The sequence below is a fragment of the Branchiostoma lanceolatum genome, chromosome 1 (assembly GCF_035083965.1).
Source record: "Branchiostoma lanceolatum isolate klBraLanc5 chromosome 1, klBraLanc5.hap2, whole genome shotgun sequence".
NCBI classification, from domain to species: Eukaryota; Metazoa; Chordata; class Leptocardii; order Amphioxiformes; family Branchiostomatidae; genus Branchiostoma; species Branchiostoma lanceolatum.
In genome coordinates, this window is record NC_089722.1 from 3,807,012 (window position 1) to 3,826,422 (window position 19,411).

The 19,411-nt window shown below is 41.0% G+C and overlaps 1 protein-coding gene across 1 annotated transcript; it reads left to right on the forward strand.

The window, feature by feature from the left end:
* The first annotated feature begins 293 nt into the window (after window positions 1–293).
* Window positions 294–18,405, forward strand: LOC136430180 (uncharacterized). Its single transcript, XM_066420530.1, has 7 exons — window positions 294–1,352; window positions 8,416–8,534; window positions 8,837–8,953; window positions 11,303–11,490; window positions 13,865–13,987; window positions 14,571–14,666; window positions 15,495–18,405. The coding sequence occupies exons 1-7, from the start codon at window positions 653–655 to the stop codon at window positions 16,225–16,227; spliced, it is 2,076 nt and encodes a 691-aa protein (XP_066276627.1). The 5' UTR covers window positions 294–652; the 3' UTR covers window positions 16,228–18,405.
* The last annotated feature ends 1,006 nt before the right edge of the window (window positions 18,406–19,411 follow it).

The window sequence follows — 19,411 nt, forward strand, 5'->3', positions numbered from 1 at the left end:
CGTTACCACTTTCTCGATCTACTTCTGAAGTTATATTGCCTGTAAGTCAAGAAAGCGCAGTATTTCCATTCTGTAATGGTTCTTCGGTACTGATTTATCCCGCGTGCACGCGATCGGCGTTTGATGTTTCATGGCCAAAATCCTAGCGCAGATTAATTGCCGCGGCCCTCGCTTGTTAAAGGCGGCCTATAATAAGGTTAGAGTTCTGTTGAAGTAGGGATTCCTGCGGCGAAAATTCATGAATGTTTCATGAAGATACATGCAGGCAAGGTGATCCCATGGTGTACCGACACAACTCACGGTGCCTCCACTAGAGGCAACATCACAGTAATTTTCTCCCCACTTGCTCCGTTTCTTATTTCTTGGGGCTCGCATCTATAATGGATGTGGCGTTCAATTCGGTAATCTGGGGGGATTATTGGTGGAATAGAATGCGTAATGCCATGTACGCGTTCTGCACTTTGGCGCTGTCATCAGAAACCGATGATCACGGGGTAAGCCGGCTGCGTCTCCCCCGCCGCTCTGTTGAAAACCTTGTTATTATTATTTTGGTTATTTTCACACAGGTTGTTAGGGATGCGCCGCAGCGACTTGCCAACGTGACCCGCGATGGAAGGGGACCTGGTGGACAACGTCAGCGGGCCAGGCTGCGATGAGTCCCGCTGTGCGGAAAGCCGCGTGTAGCTGGAGGGTGCTGGTCGTACTGGTGCTGCTGGGCGTTGTGGCCTTACAGGTGCTCCTCAACGGGTATGTCCACATCGCCGGGACCGGGCGGCCCCGCTGGCCCTACGGCGGCTCCTCGCGTCTCGTCCGGGAAGGCATGTCGAGGGACGTGTGGGAGGCAGCGACGGGAGGGGACAGCGAGGGGGATGCGACTGTCCTACGGAAGAACGGTCGCTCTACCACCAACAGCCGCACCGACTCTCTCCACAGCAGCCAGCCAGACATTCCCCCCGGGAGCTCGTACCGAACCACCGCCGGTAGGAACGGTTCAATGACGGCCGGCAATGACTTAGTAACGATCTCACGCGGGCCATCATCCACACTGCTGAACATTACAAGCATCCTTACCTTGCCAATAGGCAGAGGAGAGCGCGCCGATGACGGTTGGGACAGGATTCTCAACGACACGATTCTCAGGGAAATGTTTGAACTATCTCGCGCTTTAGGTCTGCCGGTGGAGAGAAGGAAACACAACAGTGACGTGATTAAAACGGTTCTAACGTTTCTGCAAGAGAAGCGCCCAAGGCTCGCTAACGCCAGCATGGATTTGGTGAGACTCAGGGGCGAACACGATGTGCTAGTACAGGAGAAGCCGAAGGAACTCTGCCCGCTGGTGCCCCCACATCTCGGTGAGTGTATCAGTAATTAGAATTTAGACTCCGTACGTTCGGTATGTAATGAGTGTATAGCCACGGTGGTGCATGCTCAAACTCCGTATCAATTTGCAGTTCAATACAGAACTACTTACAGTTGGGAGGCAGGTACATAACATAGCATGGATTGAATAGACAGTAGAATTTTACTTTTTGAGTTGACAATAATCCAATTACTACGTAACGTTAACTACACAGAGTATACGATTTTCAATGTAAGGGCACTCGCTTTAGTAATAATAAAATCACCACCCTCATTGTATCATGTGGCCTACCAACGGTAAACCATGTACACCTGAAATAATGCACTGTGCTCGCGTGATCGTGCTTTAATAAAGAGATAGCTCGCTCTAGAGGAATAAAATTGAATCTTTGATACGGAATAAATACACCTGTAACCTCAGACGTTCCAAGCGCCCATCCGGCAGCTTTTTTCAATGAGGAGAATGATTCTCCTCATTCTCCTCATTTAAAAAAGCTGCCGGATGTCTAATATTCACAAACGTACTACATAGTACACTACATTTGTACGCGTGTTAGCTTTTAAACGTCCATGTACGGATGAAGCATGGACTCCATGAACTAGTCTTATCGAGAGGTTTTATCGTTTGTTAGACTTGGTAAAAGGTCAAATCGATCCAGTCGTAAGTGGGGCAATGGGTATTGTCAAAGGGCCTCCCTTCAACTCTGATGTGGTGAAAATTACTGTCAGCACAATGCTTTCTGGGTCAACTTAGATTGCGGATCCGGATCTTGTTTTCCCGTGGTAGCAACGAAGGTCACAGAATTTGTGTCTCTAAGTACGTTAAGTTATCAGACAATTACAAGGAAACCTATACGTCAATCATGAATCTAAAGTTGAATAAGATAACGTTTAAAAAAATTGTATTAAACAGATAAACGAAAATCACATACAGGACTTTTAAAAGGAACATGCACCCGCCAAGTAGATGCGTGATCTTTCTTAGAGATCAATACAAATGATGGAATATCGTTATATCGTTAGCACCATTCGATGGTCAATTTCAAACGAAAAAATTCAAAGGTGAATCAAATAACGCTTGCAACAATCTTTATGAAACAGAATGAATCTCACACGGTAACTGGCATACAAGACAGTTCAAATCCATGTATCTCAGAGCTCAGTACCAACGATGGAATGTCGTTGTATCGTTAGCACCATTCAGTTAGCTTAGATGCTATCCTAAAAAGCTCCGAACATCAACTCTCGTCGTAACACACCGACGTCTTGTATAGAACTTAAATAAAATGTTATAGCATCCTTTGAAAAAATAAATGTGAATCAATGATTTCGCAGCAACAAAGATGAAAGATTAATATTCATTCAGTAATATTTCCAAAACGAAACAAAGTCATTAATCTAACTAGTATGATTTTAAACATTCTACATATTGATGTTAAAATAATTTTCACAGCGTTGCTAGGTAAAAAACCGATTCCTCATTAACCCCCTGCTTGATACATTTGTGATATGCTTGTAGTGCATCTTTGTTATTCATTTGAAATATAAAGCCATTGATTTATTTTCTATTGATTACATCATTACTTGTTTGGTTGCACATGTACTTTATAGTACGCTTTACTAGCATTGCTGTCCCTTGGGTGATGGTATATGATCATTACAATAAAACAACAAAGGCCAAGCACTGCTTTACAAGGCAGGCCATGACGAGGTTGACATTAAAAGCAGTGTAATTAAAAGAAAACGTAAAAGATAACCATTCCCGTAGGGCCTTAACTATAAATTTCAATTTTCGATGTCATTTTCACTACCTGTTCTAAAGTGCCTTTCATGTTCTGCCGACAAATCAAATCGTCAAATAAATCTACATCATATCAGACTGTTAATGACCAGAATAAGAATATGATCTTACGAATGGTTATCCTTGTACGAATCAAGGATAACGAATACAACCGATAAAGCAGATAATAGGACATATGTCCTACTGTATCGGCTTGATACATCATGATGCTCCTAGTAACAATTAGGAGGGCTTTCTCTCTCGAATACATTCGGTAGGTGCAGGTTTTTCAAAATCTCCACAATGGTTTATTCTTGTGTTGCCATTGTTGGTTCTAATTTTCTTTCTAGTTACAATATACGCTACAGATTTAAGCTCAAAGTGAGATAAATGACGTAGCCTAGGCAGTCAGTAACCACGGACCCAAACTTACCCATTATTTCATTTTGGTAAAAAAAAAAGATTATTTTGTCATATTTTGTCGACATTTGCTTGTTCTTCGCAAACACATGGTATAAAAACCGTATCAGAACGAGTTAATCTATGACGTATAAAATGACCATTCTTAACCCTTAATTCACGTTCACTTTGTCCCACACTAATTTTGACTATGGTCACATTCAGCCTCCAGCTTCTTCCACCCTTCCCGTGCTTTGTCAACTGAGTGCAGTCATCTAGTGACATGCCTGTTCTGTCCTTGCTGTTGTCTCCCCATCTGCTGCGTAGCCTTCCTCTAATTCTGGTGTCACAGATCTTCCCTTGCTTGCCTGGGTGCCACACTCGCGCTTCGCGCTTATTACGGAGCGTGCACCAGTGGCACCCAGGCTATTCCCTCACAGGATGCAGGTTGACATTTTTATGGACTCTCCTTCGTTCAACAATGTTTAGGAGTGATCTTTCTATTTCCTTCCATTCATTGCGTCTCTTAGTACACCATATAATTAAGTACTCGATGCAATATCAGCAAGCTAAAAGACTGAGCCAGAGGGTTATAATTATCACGGAGGGTGCACTGGTGACATACAGGCCTTTTCCGTACAGGATGCAGGTTGGGTTTTTTCTGGACTCTGGTGACGTGCCCAAACACTGGAGCCTCCTTCGTTTCACTACGTTTAGGAGTGGTATTTCTATTTCCTCCCTTCCATTCCTTCTCGTCGTACACAATATAATTATGTACTCTTAATTATTGTAAAGTAGGTCAGTTATCGATCTGAGCTGACTCTGCCTCAGCCATCCATCAATATCACAATGATGAGTGACGTTTTACCTATATTATGGTTATAAACGATCATTGATGATGATATGATAAATGAATCGAAAGCTGCCCTGAAATGCTGTGATTTGTCACCTAATGATAATCAAATATCAAATCAATGATAACTTTTATTTGCAAATTCATGCCCGCAGGCTAATTGCAAGGGTACAAACAGTGGAAAAGGTAACAAGGGTAATACGTATTCTATGCATCTAACTAATAGTTCTACATACAACATTACTGTTTGGCTTCTTCTTTGGAGGTAGTGGCTAATGAAGGTCCCACGTTTCAATGAACGGCATGACTACCAAATAGCAGTAAGGGACTTTAATCTCACTCGAGCAGTTTAATGTAGACAAAAACGTTTAAAACTATAATTACCAGAGTTTTTAGCGGGCAATGTCCTTTCATAATGCACCGAAGGGTTTCGCTGTATATTGGATTCTTACAAAAGAGACCACCAGAAGTAAAGTGGATGCCACAAGGGATCAGGTGCTGATTTGAAAGTATCGAGCCAAACTTTGACGGCGAAGCGTTTTAATGAGGTGTAAAATTGCCATCACTTCGATCGTTAGTCTTATCTTCTACAGTAGACTCTTTCACCAATGCAAGTCTTGAAACTGTAATACAAAAGCATACGCTTATATATGCCATAGATTGAATATAGAAACAGGTAGATATTTTAATGTAGCTCCCGACCAAAGGTTTTGCCCATTCTGTCCAAATCGAATTGAAGATGAGTTTCACTTCATTATGGAATGCACTAAATATGATGCTCTACGCGATGCGTTATTCACCTCTCTCAATTCAAGCTACTTCAGATTTTAAGACGCTCAATGCCACAGATAGATTTGACTGTATATCTAAATGCAACAGCTCGTACAGTGTTAAAATAGGCAAATATATAAAAGATTGTTTTGTTATTAGAAAAAATAATGATACTCAAAATTTGCCCAACTTGAATCATGTAAAACCTATGATAGTCATTTTGTTGTAGTGAATAGTTTTATTCCATACTTATGTCTTGTTCTATGCTTACTGCTGTTGCCATACTTTGTACCTGCTACAATAGTCGCGCAATAGAGTTCTGTATCATAGTACTGAAAAGACACAATCCAATGCAAATGATCCACTCATCACATTTCAATTTGAGCTAGCTGTAGGAAAGATGCTGTTCTTTAACTTAATCCTACTAGGTTTTGCAGCTTGTATCGGAGCTCTTGATGAAAGGTAAATGCTTAGTTTGTTCTTCACAGTCTCCCTTAGGCCTTCGATGCGTTCGCCTATGTACTCCATGAATTCTCGCGGGATATCGCGAGAACTGTGCTGTGATCTGAAATAGATGAGAACGCATTTCCAGAGACGTCAATTCTGTTACTCAAACCACACTGCGATGGCAAATAGGTCACATTAGAGAGTTGTCTTAAAGGGTTTTCTTTTAAACAGACTGACCCTGACCTCCCGACCGAGATCATAGACTTTATTTCAAATAATTCATATATACAATCGTTTTTATGTACATGTACTTAGAATGAATATGTTATAGCTTGTTATACTGGTCATATCAAAATTCCATTGTAATGTCTTGTCTTTGTCAGCAGGGATTGCCCTTTGTAATGGCCACGGGCTAGTTGAACAGTTACATACATATTGAATAAACTTCAGTAACTGTTGGAAATATAATGCTATCGCAAGCAACAAAAGGCTGTGTCAACAAACGGATTTGTTTATTGAACTTATTCAATTCTCAATTGCCCTGAAACAATCGACCGAACTGCGCATCCCTGTGGAATTTAGCAGCAGGTGTTCATGAATCACTCTTTTAAGAAAACAGATTTATATCGATTTGTTGCAAAATACAATATCATGAGCATCTCAGCTGAAGTCTCGTGGCGTTCTTTTCACCCTCCTGATTTGGTGAACTTATGATCACTGCTATTACGTTGGCGTCTACCAGGCTCCACAGGTCGCTGGAAAAATAGTAGAACTTGGCCAAAATAGTTAGATAGCATTCCAAAGGAGTTGGTCCGCTGAAGGAGACCTAGCAAACTGTAACTCCTTTAGCGGACTAACTTCTCTGGCATGTTATCTGTCTATTTGGCTAATTTCTATTATTTTTCTAGCGACCTCCGAAGCCTGATAGAGGCTACTGTTACGTAACATACATTTAGTTCATGCGAGTATTGCTGGAATAATAGCCGACATTGCATTAAAGTCACGTGCGTTGCAAACAGTTTCTCAACAAACCGACTTATATGAAAACTATTGCAAATAATATATTCCCTTATCCATGCGAACACTTTCTCATTTACACCAGTTAATATTAGAATGACCAAGGAATGACGAACATGGCTATGTTTAGCTAGCAGACACTAATATTTGTCTATTTTAAGTGTCCTCTTTAGATGCAAAATACTAGCGTTTTCTGTAATTGTTGCTACTATTGCTACCCGTACGCCGTGTATATAGATACTCCTCTTCAGATTAATTTTCATTAGTAGGGCAGTGATAAACGTCGCGAAGATGATAACTTACCCATCAGAGATAAGGTTTATCATTCTATATTTACAGTTTTACGCCCTTTAAAATCCATTAATTCTTGCCTAAATTATCGATTGATTTTTAATATCTTTTCCCACTCTTAGTCACCTAAGTCCATAATATCTTACTTAATGTAATATGATTATGAGAACGCGAGTCTTAACGCAAATTTTCTTGGACTTCAAGTCACAAAATACATTGCTTTCCACTTCTTTTCTCTGGCGACACCATAGGTCTATAACTCTTTGAATAAGAGTATGAATCAGAACATTATGGATGAATGATTACTTGTAAGGTATTACACGCACAAAACGAGCAGAAAAATGCCTCGACAGCAGACGATTTTTGACCAAGAAAGGAAATTGCACGAAGTTATCATATTCATTACCGCAGTGAACGATGTGCTTAAATAAATGATTACCGAACGCTTGGCCGTGTTGAGCAAATGATGGTACCCTGCTGCCGCATCCCTTATCGTAAACACCACTCCTCTGAGCATAGATCACGTTTCTCAACATTGATAAATAACTTTTGCCTCTCGCAATTTGATTGGGAAAAACTATCCATAAAAACTGTCCATGCAAATACGTTGATGAAGGTTAGACATCCAGATAAATAATACTCATAAAAGATTTGCCTACTGGACAAGTTAGGGCGATGAATTCCGGACATTTCGAGTGACATCCATCAGTCTTTTCTTCAATCTGAATTCTTAGTCTCTACCAGCCTAACTATGCCGACTATATGGAGAATATTTGCCAGGGTTTCACTTGCAGGCTCCGTTAGGATGGCAGATTGTACCCTCTGTCCGTAGCCGACTCCCTTAGCATACTATTCACTCTATTTGGCGAATTTGTACTATTTACCCAGCCATCCGCGGGGCCTGGTATAGGCTACATAATTCTAGTGTCGCTGAAGAAGAGTGATGGATGTCATTTGAAACGTCCGGGAGTAATCTCCGTAATTCATCCAGCAGTTTGAGTTCAGAGTTTGAATTTTATATGAGTATCCATAAAAAAATGGTTTAGAATCCCTGCGCTTCGATGGAGTTTTGCTCGTGGAGGCAGACGGATAGGGTGGATTGGGGGCATTTTGCACTGATTAGACCTGTAGCCGGATATCGAATTACGGTGACATTTGCAGCATGACTGATAAGCATCGAGCCCGTGACAAATGAGGGTCAAGCTCTATTTAGATAGTAATAGGGAAACAATGCATGTATGCAACATTCAGTTTTATCAATAAATCTCATTAGATATATTTTAAGGTGTAGAAGTTTGTAAAAGTTGATATTGAACTTTGAAGTGCTTCTAGTGCCTAAAGTCTGATAATGAAATATGTTTGCGATACAGTTCTTTTTATTTCACATACATTCATATTTGTACCTTCTAAAACCACCTAAACCAAATGTCTCTTTTGTTTTAAACCATTCTAACAGAATACACAATATTCATGTTGTTTCTTTATTGATTGGTTTCAGTTGGGCCATTGATAGTGGACGTGAAAAGTGTCTCCAAGTTTCGTGATATTGCGAAGAAAAACCCCGATGTGAGACCAGGTGGAAGATGGAATCCACCATATTGCAAGTCCAGGCACAAGGTATGTCCGGTACTCAAAATCAAGTGAACCATTTCAAACATTACCAATTATATTGCCAAAGCCATTGTTCCCCAGAGAAACACATGTATGTCGTCATCATCATCATCATCATAAATTGTCAATCTGTATTACGTAATATTATATATATATAACATTGATGTACTTGAAAAATCGTTGTGAGTGCATTCTGGGTACCTGTGTTGCCTATGTGCCACTAGGCACTACAAGGGTCTGGACAAACGTTAAAGGAATTGGCTGATTAGTAAAACGTTAAAATCTAAAATGATATATCTTACCTGTAGGTGGCAATCATCGTTCCCTATCGCGACCGTGAGCAGCACCTGCGGATCTTCCTGAAGCACATGCACCCTCTACTGAAGCGGCAGCAGCTCGACTACGGGATCTACATCGTGGAACAGGTCAGAAGAATGTGTTTTGTTCAAAACTATATCGAATCTTTTGGTTACTGTTTCCGAATCATTTACTTGGAATAGTATCCAGAGTGTCTTACAAACACCGAAATGTTAGTAGATGAGATACACCTGGTTGTGTTAAAAGAATTCCCTATACCCAGTGTCAAGAGGGTTGCCCAAGACCGAAGGAGAATTTACGTCCGTTTTTCATGGAAGTAACAACTTTCACCGCTGTATGGTTCCGAACAATTACCAAATGATCACTGTTGTAGCATTGAATGAGACGGATGTTACTCCTACATACAAAATACCTCCCACTAAGACGTAGTTCACGTCCTGCTGTTTTCAATCATTTCGCCATAATGATGTGGATCTTTCCCGCAGTTATAGAGATGCATCACTTCTGCAGAAATGACTGCCCAAACGGCACTGTGAAGGACTGATATTTGCCTGTAGCGCCTCAGTAAGGCAAATTCCACAGGGAGGTTGCCAATGAAATGTCAAGCAGACATTTAAAGTATTTTTTAACTGCTATAGCTCAAAGAATAAAAAAAGAATTGAACTTTCGTGTTTGTTCCAGTCTTATTTCTCATATACCACAGATTCTGTGTTTCTATAAGTGCCATCATGGGTTCTATAATGGTCACAGCAGCAATTTAACGACAAGCAAAAAAAATAGTGAGAAAAATGCAGCAATTTGAAAATGTTGGGTAGTCTTTACTAAGATTATTCCGAGTTAACCAGTGTAAGGAAAAAGTTAAATTGATTTGATTATCGGTTTGTTTGTTTGTCTGTTTTCTTGAGATCTCCTTGGGTGTCATATATACTAGTATATAGAGAGATGTGGAGTGGACCTCAACAGCATCTTGTCTGCATGGCACTCCACTGTGTATTGTCTTCTTACAATTTTTGATAAAGAATAAGAAAATACCCATATGTATTCATAACAACAAATACCTTCCTCTGATCCGCTAATTGCCCTATATCCTGGTAACGCATCACACAATCTCGATAATCCCAGGCCATCAATAACGATGTGGAGCAGGTCATCGACCTGAACCTCTGGATGATGCTATGCGTGCATTCATACAATGTGTAATGTGCTGGAACGTTTATGGCATGTTTATTGCAAATTCTTACTCGAGGGCTAATTGCAAGTAAGTTAGTAACATAAAAAGATGAAGATAAATAATCTAGAACAGTGTAGCATGTGTCTACTCTAGTCTGAATGCTGGCTATAAATTCTAATCTATTCTTGATAGTGATGGAACATACCCAAGGCGAGGCCCCAAAATTAGTCTCTATGACGATTACAACCAAACCTCTAACGTCCAAACCTAAGTAGTTCGTCACCCAACTAATTTGGATTTATTTTTCACAATGTACTTTTTGCAGTACGGTAATGTATTGTCTGAAAGACATATATCAAGATAAGAAAAATAATCGAAAGCAGCATGATATATTCATCTTTTAGGGGGTGCCATTTCTGTGTCATACAGGATCCCTTTAGTTGTAAGCTCTTTCCCAGTCAACTGTTTTGAAAATGGCCATTCTTAGAAACTTCTTTCCCTGGTACTTAAGCCTTGTAGTTCATCACTGGAGTCAAATACCGACGTCACTAGTGGGTTTCTTTTTAATAGGTGAACATCGTTACTCCATTGCAGTCGCTTTGTATAGCACTCAATCGTGTGTTTTACGAAGGCTGGAAACTTCCATCCGAGTCCACTAGAACGAGTCTAGAACTGATATGACACCAGAAAAAAGGCAGACTCGTAGGGCCTGCCAAGGAGACTAGCAAATCTTCCTGTTTCATTTTTATGCATTTGGCCCTGTACCTCATGATCTAGTTTGTGCAGTCTCAGCTACATCGTGCCTATCTTGAGGCTTTAGTACCTAATTATTTGCTTGCAGGAAATGTTAGATCTCCCTTAGTCTATCTTAATGTGCATCAATGCAATTCAACAGTGATGCCTCAAAGAGGCACTAAAAGAGTATACGACTATGACTGCTTCACCGTCCGCTGTGCATAAATGCCATAAAACATGTACAGTAATGCTATATTTGCTGTATTTGCGGTTACAGTACGGACAATCCAAGTTCAACCGTGCCACGATGTTTAACATCGGGTTCAAAGAAGCGCTGAAGGAGTACAACTACGACTGCTTCATCGTGCATGAATGCCTTTTAACAGTAATACTAACGTCAACTTTATTTCAAACTACAGTACGGATGACCTGCCATGCTGTTTAACATCGGCAAGGGCTGAAGGAGTGTGACTAAGACTACCCTATCTGGTGAATGGCGTTGAGCACCATTTAAGAGTAATGCTAACGTCAAATTTATTTGCCATTCCAGTACGGACAACCCAAGTTCAACCGCGCCATGCTGTTTAACATCGGGTTCAAGGAAGCGCTGAAAGAGTACGACTACGACTGCTTCATCTTCCACGACGTTGATCTAATCCCCGAGGACGACAGAAACATTTATTCCTGTCCGGACACGCCCAAACACATGTCCGTGGCTGTGGACGAAATGAACTACAGGTAATCATCCGTAAATATTTTTGAGGGACCGTGGTTCAATCCTGGGTCAGCACATCTCCGCTGAAGGTTTACTCTGCTTTCAGAAGGGACGAAAAATGGGGGCCCCAAATTCCAGGAGGTGCCTCAAGCACGTTGAAGGGAAGGGCTAGCAACCCCCCTCCTGTACAAATATACATATTCTATTACCCTGCTAGTAAAACAGCAAGAAAACGTCCTGCCCTATGTGCCACCGGATACTACAATGTGCTGAACGAATGAATGTATTTCATTAAGCGAGCAATCGTACAGATTTCGGGAAAAAAAGTCGATATATCAAACATAACATAACTCATGAAATGGATGCCAACTGATTAGGCTCAATCATTAAACATACATCAGGTATTAATGAAATTTCATAGATTTAAACGAAATGCACAACGTAGTGCATAACATAACACACAATGTAAACAAGATTGACTCACCGGAGAAAGAATCAGAATGATTCCATCGATTTTTGCCTTTGTGTAACGAAGATTTAGAACCGATCGACTGAAGCTAGAAAGCGAAAATAGCATGATGCATGAGGCAATATGATAAGTATAAAATCATAAAAGATATTGATTTAGTTCTTATCTTAACGATCTTTAAAATCCCTTAAGTATGAGTAATGCACCTGAACTAGCTCTAAAGGGCAAGAAAGTCATTATATTGATCAAGATTTTGTGGAAAAATCATTGACTTGCCAGGAAAATCTCGGAGAATAGCATAAATATAGCTGAGTCAGTAATGGACATTTCAGTTTTCCTATAACACAAACAGCCATTTCTTAGTTGTACAAATTCTTTAAGAAATGGAACAAGGGTGTATGAAAAAGATTGCGCGCGCCAAGTGAAGTTTAACCTATTCTGACATTTAAAGTTACTTTGTTTTCATTTCTATTTGAGAAATGCCTAATTTATTATCTTACAGAATATCTAGCTTACAATAAATGCCAGTAAGCTCTTTCAAGACTAACGTCAATGCGTTGATAATCGTTTTTTAAAATAAGCCATGGCAAACGAATCACCGCAAAGTCCAATGCTACCTACCAATCATGCCTATAGCCTGCATAGAATAATTTCCGTACCAAACCAATTCGTTAGAAAATCCCCTACCTATTACATGATTCATCAAACCTATCATTTTGTTGATGAATATCAGATGTTATATATGATACATTGTGGCCTTGTGTATTGCAATTCTTTGTCTTAATCACATTGCAATTCCGTTTGAATCGAAAGCTAGACGTAGTGCAAGAGGTCACTAGCTTACCAATATTTCGTATCACGTTCACACTGTCTATCGCTCTTTCCAAATCGAAGTTGACTTGGCAAAGATTAAACTGCAAACGAGAAAAATAACAGTATCAATCATATTGGATGTCACGTTAACGAATACCGATTGCTGTCTGTTGATAAACTGCTAACGTAAGGGAAATTCATTCTGTTATCGGCAAGATTGATCCGCAGTCTGCTAATAACTTGTCACCATCGGTAAATATGCCAGTGACTCAGAAAGGTTGGACGTCAGTCAAAGCTGATGTCGGCATGAGCTTTGACGTGAAAAGGCACCATAGCCCGCAGATAACGCGATGTCATCACAACACCCGAACTTTTATCATAACTTGAATTAATGCATGCGTAAATGTCCCGTATTTTATACCTGAGTGAAGAAATAGGGCCTTAACGCATATTTAAGGGCGTGATCGAATCCTCTAGTAGTGAATGTTTCATGCGGTAAAATCACATCTCCAAATCAATCCATTCATAACAATTGTATTACGGAACGTTTTCGAATATTTTAAAAACCTGCAACAACAATTAAAAAAGCTCTATCGGCAATGAGCCTTCAATCGAGATAAATTAAAAGTAACACACACACACAAACACGCAAAAACAGTGCAGAAGATGTCAGTTGAATAAAAAGCATTTTGACATGATAATGGGTACGATATCAATTTAGCCTGTATAGTCAGTTGCCGTGACTTTGGTCTTGGCTGTGTCGCTCACCCAACATGCACGCTACTGTAAAGGGTTGCAGTCATTAGGTTTCCTCCGTGCCATTCTCAGAATCAGTGACTTTCAAACCTGATGACACTATTCAAGGATCAGTACAATATAGGTGTGGGCTTTCACTAATCGTATGTACCTTTCTTTTTCTTTATTTATTATTGGAAATTGCAATAATACAATACACAGTGGAACGCCAGGCAGACAAGATGTTGCGGACCACTCGACATTACAATTACACTGAAGACGACAATAAGACACTTTGGCAATTCATAGCATGATACAATATAAAACAATGCAAGATACAATATAAAACAATGCATTAAGTATATGTACCTTCATTTCAGGTTACCGTACGAAGGCATATTTGGCGGCATCTGTGCCCTCTCCACGGTGCACTTCCAGCGTGTGAACGGCTTCTCCAACTCGTTCTGGGGCTGGGGAGGAGAGGATGACGACATGGCAAACAGGTCAGACATCACTCATCACTCGCTCACTCACTCACTCGCTCACTCACTCACTCACTCACTCACACACTCACTCACTCACTCACTCACTCGCTCACTCACTCGCTCACTCACTCGCTCACTCACTCACTCGTTCACTTACCCAAACTCAATCTGCCACTCACTCGCTCACTCACTCACCCATACTCAATCTGTCACTCACTCACTCACTCGCTCACTCACTCACTCGTTCACTTACCCAAACACAATCTGCCACTCACTCGCTCACTCACTCACCCATACTCAATCTGCCACTCACTCACTCACTCACTCAGTCGCTTACTCACTCACTCACTCACTTAGCCACTCTCTCTCTCACTCACTCACTCACTCACTCACTCAGTGTTTTTCGTTTCGTGTCGTTTTATATCACAGCAGTATAGAGAAGACAAAATCTAGCATATTTATGAGGTTGGCTTTTAGAACATTACAGAAATAGCATAATGAATGACAGGTATCAAATTCATAAGAAAGGGAAAGCAAAAGAGTGTGCTAACACGAAAACACCATGTTCACCTCTGAATGTCACCCGAATATCTTGTTTCAGACTGACTGCACATAGTCTGTATGTCATGAGACCTCCAGCCGAACTAGCCAGATATAAGATGATCCCCCATCGGAAGGCTAAGCCCAGCCCTGACAGGTGAGGGACGATGTTTCCTTTTCTTGCAGTGTCACGTTCAGCGGTAACTGTTGCGTCACCCCCTGAACTTAATTATAAAGCCCACGTCACGAATAAGAAATTCAGCTCGACCGACGTGTTGTCGAGCTTCAAATGCCATTTTCGGCCGAAGTACGACCGACGTCCTGTCGATTACGCGGGCTTCGGGCAATTTTTAGACATGAAAGTTGATCCAGATATTGGCCTTTTACCAGAACAGTCTACATTGACTTCGTCCATGTCCAAGAGATGGTACCATGTCATGGAGGATTTTTAGTTTTTAGTGTTCGACGGACGTCGCCCGAGATTTTCATTGAAAAATACGATCGACGCTCGGGCGATTTTGAAAGTCGGCGAGCTTCGGGCGATCTACACAGTCGGCCGAGGCTCGCATGAGTTGTGACGCCGGCATTAACACAGGGCTGAACCAACGTACATACGGCTATTTGAGGCAATGATGCTTTGTGATAGATAACTGAAGGCATGTCATCAGGGCTCCAATGGATATCATGTTAGCTCTACGTTATGGAGACTCTACTATCAGAGTGATGTGCTCTAGTCTCTACTAGATTAACCCCGCCAGCTATTGAGGCAATATCTGACAGGGGAGTTTGGCCATCGGAGAGTTTCCTGCGCAGGCGGGGAAATATCAACTTAACCAAATTATTCGCCTTTTGTGCCGAATTATATTATTCATACCCCCGAAGGAAGGCCTTGTGGAGGCTAGATGTGCTCCACAAGTTTATAATTATAGTAATTGCCGTATGAACTAGGGCATAATTCATTCTGTATACCATTTCTGTCCTCTAGACACCAGAAGCTGTCCAGTGGCCCAGACAGATATGGAACAGACGGCCTAAACAGCCTGGAATACGAGCTTCTCGCGCTCTCCCATCAACCCTTGTTCACCTACATCGCTGCGAAACTCGAGCGGACTGTCGATCCGACCGAGGAGTCGTGGATTCCGGCCTGGTTGTTGTCGAATAGTGCCAAATCCTTTCAAGACATGTGGAAGAAGGGTTGGTTCAAGCGAAAGCCAGTTGATAACGACACGCTTTCCCGTTATCAGAAAAACTGGTCAGACCGTAAACATCATAACAAACTCAAACAGACTGACAGTAGAAGAAGCAGGTATGTAATATCGAACGTCACACGAGAGGAGGACATCAGAAAATTCATCCGGAGAGACGGCACCTTCGCCAGATCTACGCAAAGCCAAACCAAACGGCGAGGACAGGCTGCAAGGAAAACAAATCAACAAGATCCCCACGTTGAAGCTGGTTCATATCGGAAGAGAAGCAATGTACAGAACTCATCTATGCAACAGGCAGATCAAACCCTTCATAAAACGCCTGTTCTGGATTCTGTTGGGAAATCCCAGATACCACAGTCATGGAGGGACGATGATCAAAGACCAAATGGTACACCTGACAGGAAGGTTAAGAAACAAGCAGATGGGAGGAAGTATCGACCGAAGTCACAACAGAACGGACAGCCTCAAACATGGCATCGAGTTAATAAATACAATCAAAGGTCTGGATAAATTCTGTATTGTAACCCCAAGCCATTCCCATACACAGAGCCTCGTCTCAGGCATATACGCTATACCTGGGAGGCTCTGTTAAGCCCAGCTGAGGTCGCCAGCCAAACAGAGATTGGCCTGCATGTTTTCTTTACGTAAAGCCGATTCTCTGATTGGCTGGTAGCTGGTTAGACTTTTACAGGCAGAAAACAAACCTCAGCCAGGTTTAAGACTCCCTATATTGCGTAGGCCGCGGGCGAGGCTCTGTGTATGAGAATGAGCCAAGCATCACCATGAGCAGTCGACAGCTACATCTAATATCAGTGCATTTATCAGCACTTGTTGACATTATCATCGTCATAATCAGTACCAACAGATTTCTAAACCTGAGCACACAAGCGAAGTACGTACGTTCTTTTCTGTTCTCTGTAACAAAAAAACAGACAGCACTATGATTCCGGAATAACAGTCAAATTCCAGAAACTTTGATTATTTCTAAGTGGATGGACCAAATGAATTGATGTTTACGAGTATAATGTAAGAAAATGTAATAATTAGATGTCTCAAGACAAATGGCCAGTTCTGGAGTATTTCCAGAATTCTAGAGAATTATGCAGAATTCTGTGAACCTCAGACAGAATTCTAACTGAAGTCAGAAGTCATACTGAGGAGCTATCAATACAAACAAATTTTATCTTTTCTAAGCATCTAGCATTAGATTCCTTTAAGCATGGCACTGTGGAAGGCCAAGGACCTGAAAACATATCACTGGCGTGGATGGTAGGCTGTATTTGAAATGTGTGCCTTTTGATGTATACTTGCTTGTTACGCTGCAGCTTCTTTCGCCTTTGACACACAAAATGACTTTACATTTATACACATTTTAGTGAGCACATTTTAGTGAAATTTATCTGACATATCTCCAAAAGATATCTACAACATGTTCCCTGCTCTGTCAGACCTGTAGGTAGAAGGCAACCACGACATTACTGATTACCGACAGAACATACGAAGAAACTTTTATCCTATCGCAAAAACAAACGTGGTTTTCTGCGCGCGCTGCCTCGGGGGCTGCTTGTAACCGGGCGCTGATTTGCCTGTGCCAAATATGGTAAACTCATTCATATTTATAAGTAAGACGCCCCCAATAGGAACAATCTGACCCTTGCAAAGCAGGGGTGATGCAAGACACTCGTGTAGCCGCAGAGTAGCCCTGCGTAGGAGGATACGCATCTCTAACGTCAGCCCTACATTGTCATTTTCAGAGACAATAAATGAACCCGGTAAATCACCGTAATACGCTACTGAAGTCGTTTTCGTTCTGTCACGGATGACTGTTCGTGACATTTCCGTGTGTCAAAAACGTGCATCTTGTAAAGGTTAATGCCTGCTTGTCACATTAGAGCCGTCTGTAAGAGACATTCGGTCGTTTTACCCAATCAAGGGACCAATGTTGGAAACGGATGGGCTAATCCTTGAATACTTTCACCAGGTTGGTAAAGGACTGAATAACAAAGTATTTTAACCACAACCATAGTCAACCTTAGTTAACTTAGAACTTTCACAGTAGACTAGATAACTATTTTTGATTTCCATGTATTTCCATGTACTTGTTTGTCTGCAATTAGCCTTCGGGCATGAACTTGCAATAAAGTTATTATTTATTCACAACAGAGGAGTAACATAACAGCCAGATATAGATACATGGAGAGGACAACAGATGTATTCGTTTGATCAAGGAGTCTGTATGGATCTGAAAATCCACATGTCATAAACCGTAATAGACTCAGTCATTTTGGTGACAGCATTCTAAAGAAATAAGTGACATTTGTTTAGTGTCTGGTTATTGTTGATTAACATTATCTATGTATGTGGCAATAGTTTACGTTTGGGGTCGCATTGTTAGCAGTGACACCTATAGCTGCACTTTAAAGTGAACCAGTCATTATTGCCACGATAGATGGTCACTCAAACTCCAGTGGCTAATTTACTCTTTGCTTGTGAATAAAGAACCTTGTTTTCGGAATGGCTAACGTTGAAAACAATTCCACTTGGCATCTGAATTTAGTGTTAAAAGTACATGTGCAATACATTTTCAACATTGTACGTTTCACAAGTAGCACGTCCTTTTAAACTTGTGTTACCAAAGGAGATATACAAACAGAGCAAGTTGAATAAATACTTTAACGAAAGCGAAAATGGTGTTTTGTATTTATTTGCCATAATGTATCAATGTTACCCTCAGTAAAATAACGAAATGTATCATATTTGTTTTTTACTTTCAGCTTTTTGGTTAATAGCAAAGTATGTTATTAATATTAAGAAGTATGTATGAATAAGGAAATCAAGAATAGCTATTACAATCCAAAGAAAAATAGCATTTCATTATACGACCAAAACTACGCTAGGTATGGAAAATTCCATGGTCTATATTCATGGTGCTTTAATATCAATAACAAACTGTCATTTTCTATCATATTCGAAACGGCATTTTACGGACACCTACAGATGGTATGAAAACTTTTCAACTACTTCAGCTTCCTGTCAACATAAACTACTGAGTGCCTTATTTTATCCACACAGTTGCAGACAGCTGCCGTCCCTTTGGAGTAGCTTTATCTTGCAACTCATCAAATCTAAAGTATTGCGTCCTTGTCACATTTCACTTAGATTTTATCTTCTTAACCCACAAGCATAACAAAACAGGACAAAGACAAAGAGAAAAAGACAGGGACAACAGTAGACAGATGGCATGTGTGACATGTAGACTGCCCCTGGCTTGATTCAGTCTAACATTGGGAAAAGCAGAGTCGACCTAGGATCACCTAGGCTTACAAAATGTCCACACTGCCACGTGGGACTCCAGATTTCACGTTGATTCTATCCTTCTAAACACACACACATAATATGATAGGAGAGAGACAAAGACACTCTTATTGAGTGGGAAAAAGACAAGGATATATATGACATGTAGACTGTCTCTGGCTTGATTTAATCTAACATTGTGAAAAACAGAGTCGACCTAGGCCTGCACAATATTTCACAATGTCTCATGGGACTCCAGAGGAGGAGTTGCCATCTAACTTCCCGTCACCATCATCTGAGCCGCTGACTTATCGCACCATCTGGCTTCCCGGGAGAAATACAAACATCCGTCTGTTGACTGGTGAAACGTTCTGCGGAAATTAGTGACAAAATGTTAGAA

What these genes read in the sequence shown, in the direction of transcription:
- LOC136430180 (XM_066420530.1), top strand. Translation starts at nt 653, where the DNA reads ATGAGTCCCGCTGTGCGGAAAGCCGCGTGTAGCTGGAGGGTGCTGGTC. An exon ending in ATTGCAAGTCCAGGCACAAG is followed by an intron (nt 8,535 to 8,836) that starts GTATGTCCGGTA and finishes TCTTACCTGTAG; the next exon opens with GTGGCAATCATCGTTCCCTA. An exon ending in GCTAAGCCCAGCCCTGACAG is followed by an intron (nt 14,667 to 15,494) that starts GTGAGGGACGAT and finishes TCTGTCCTCTAG; the next exon opens with ACACCAGAAGCTGTCCAGTG.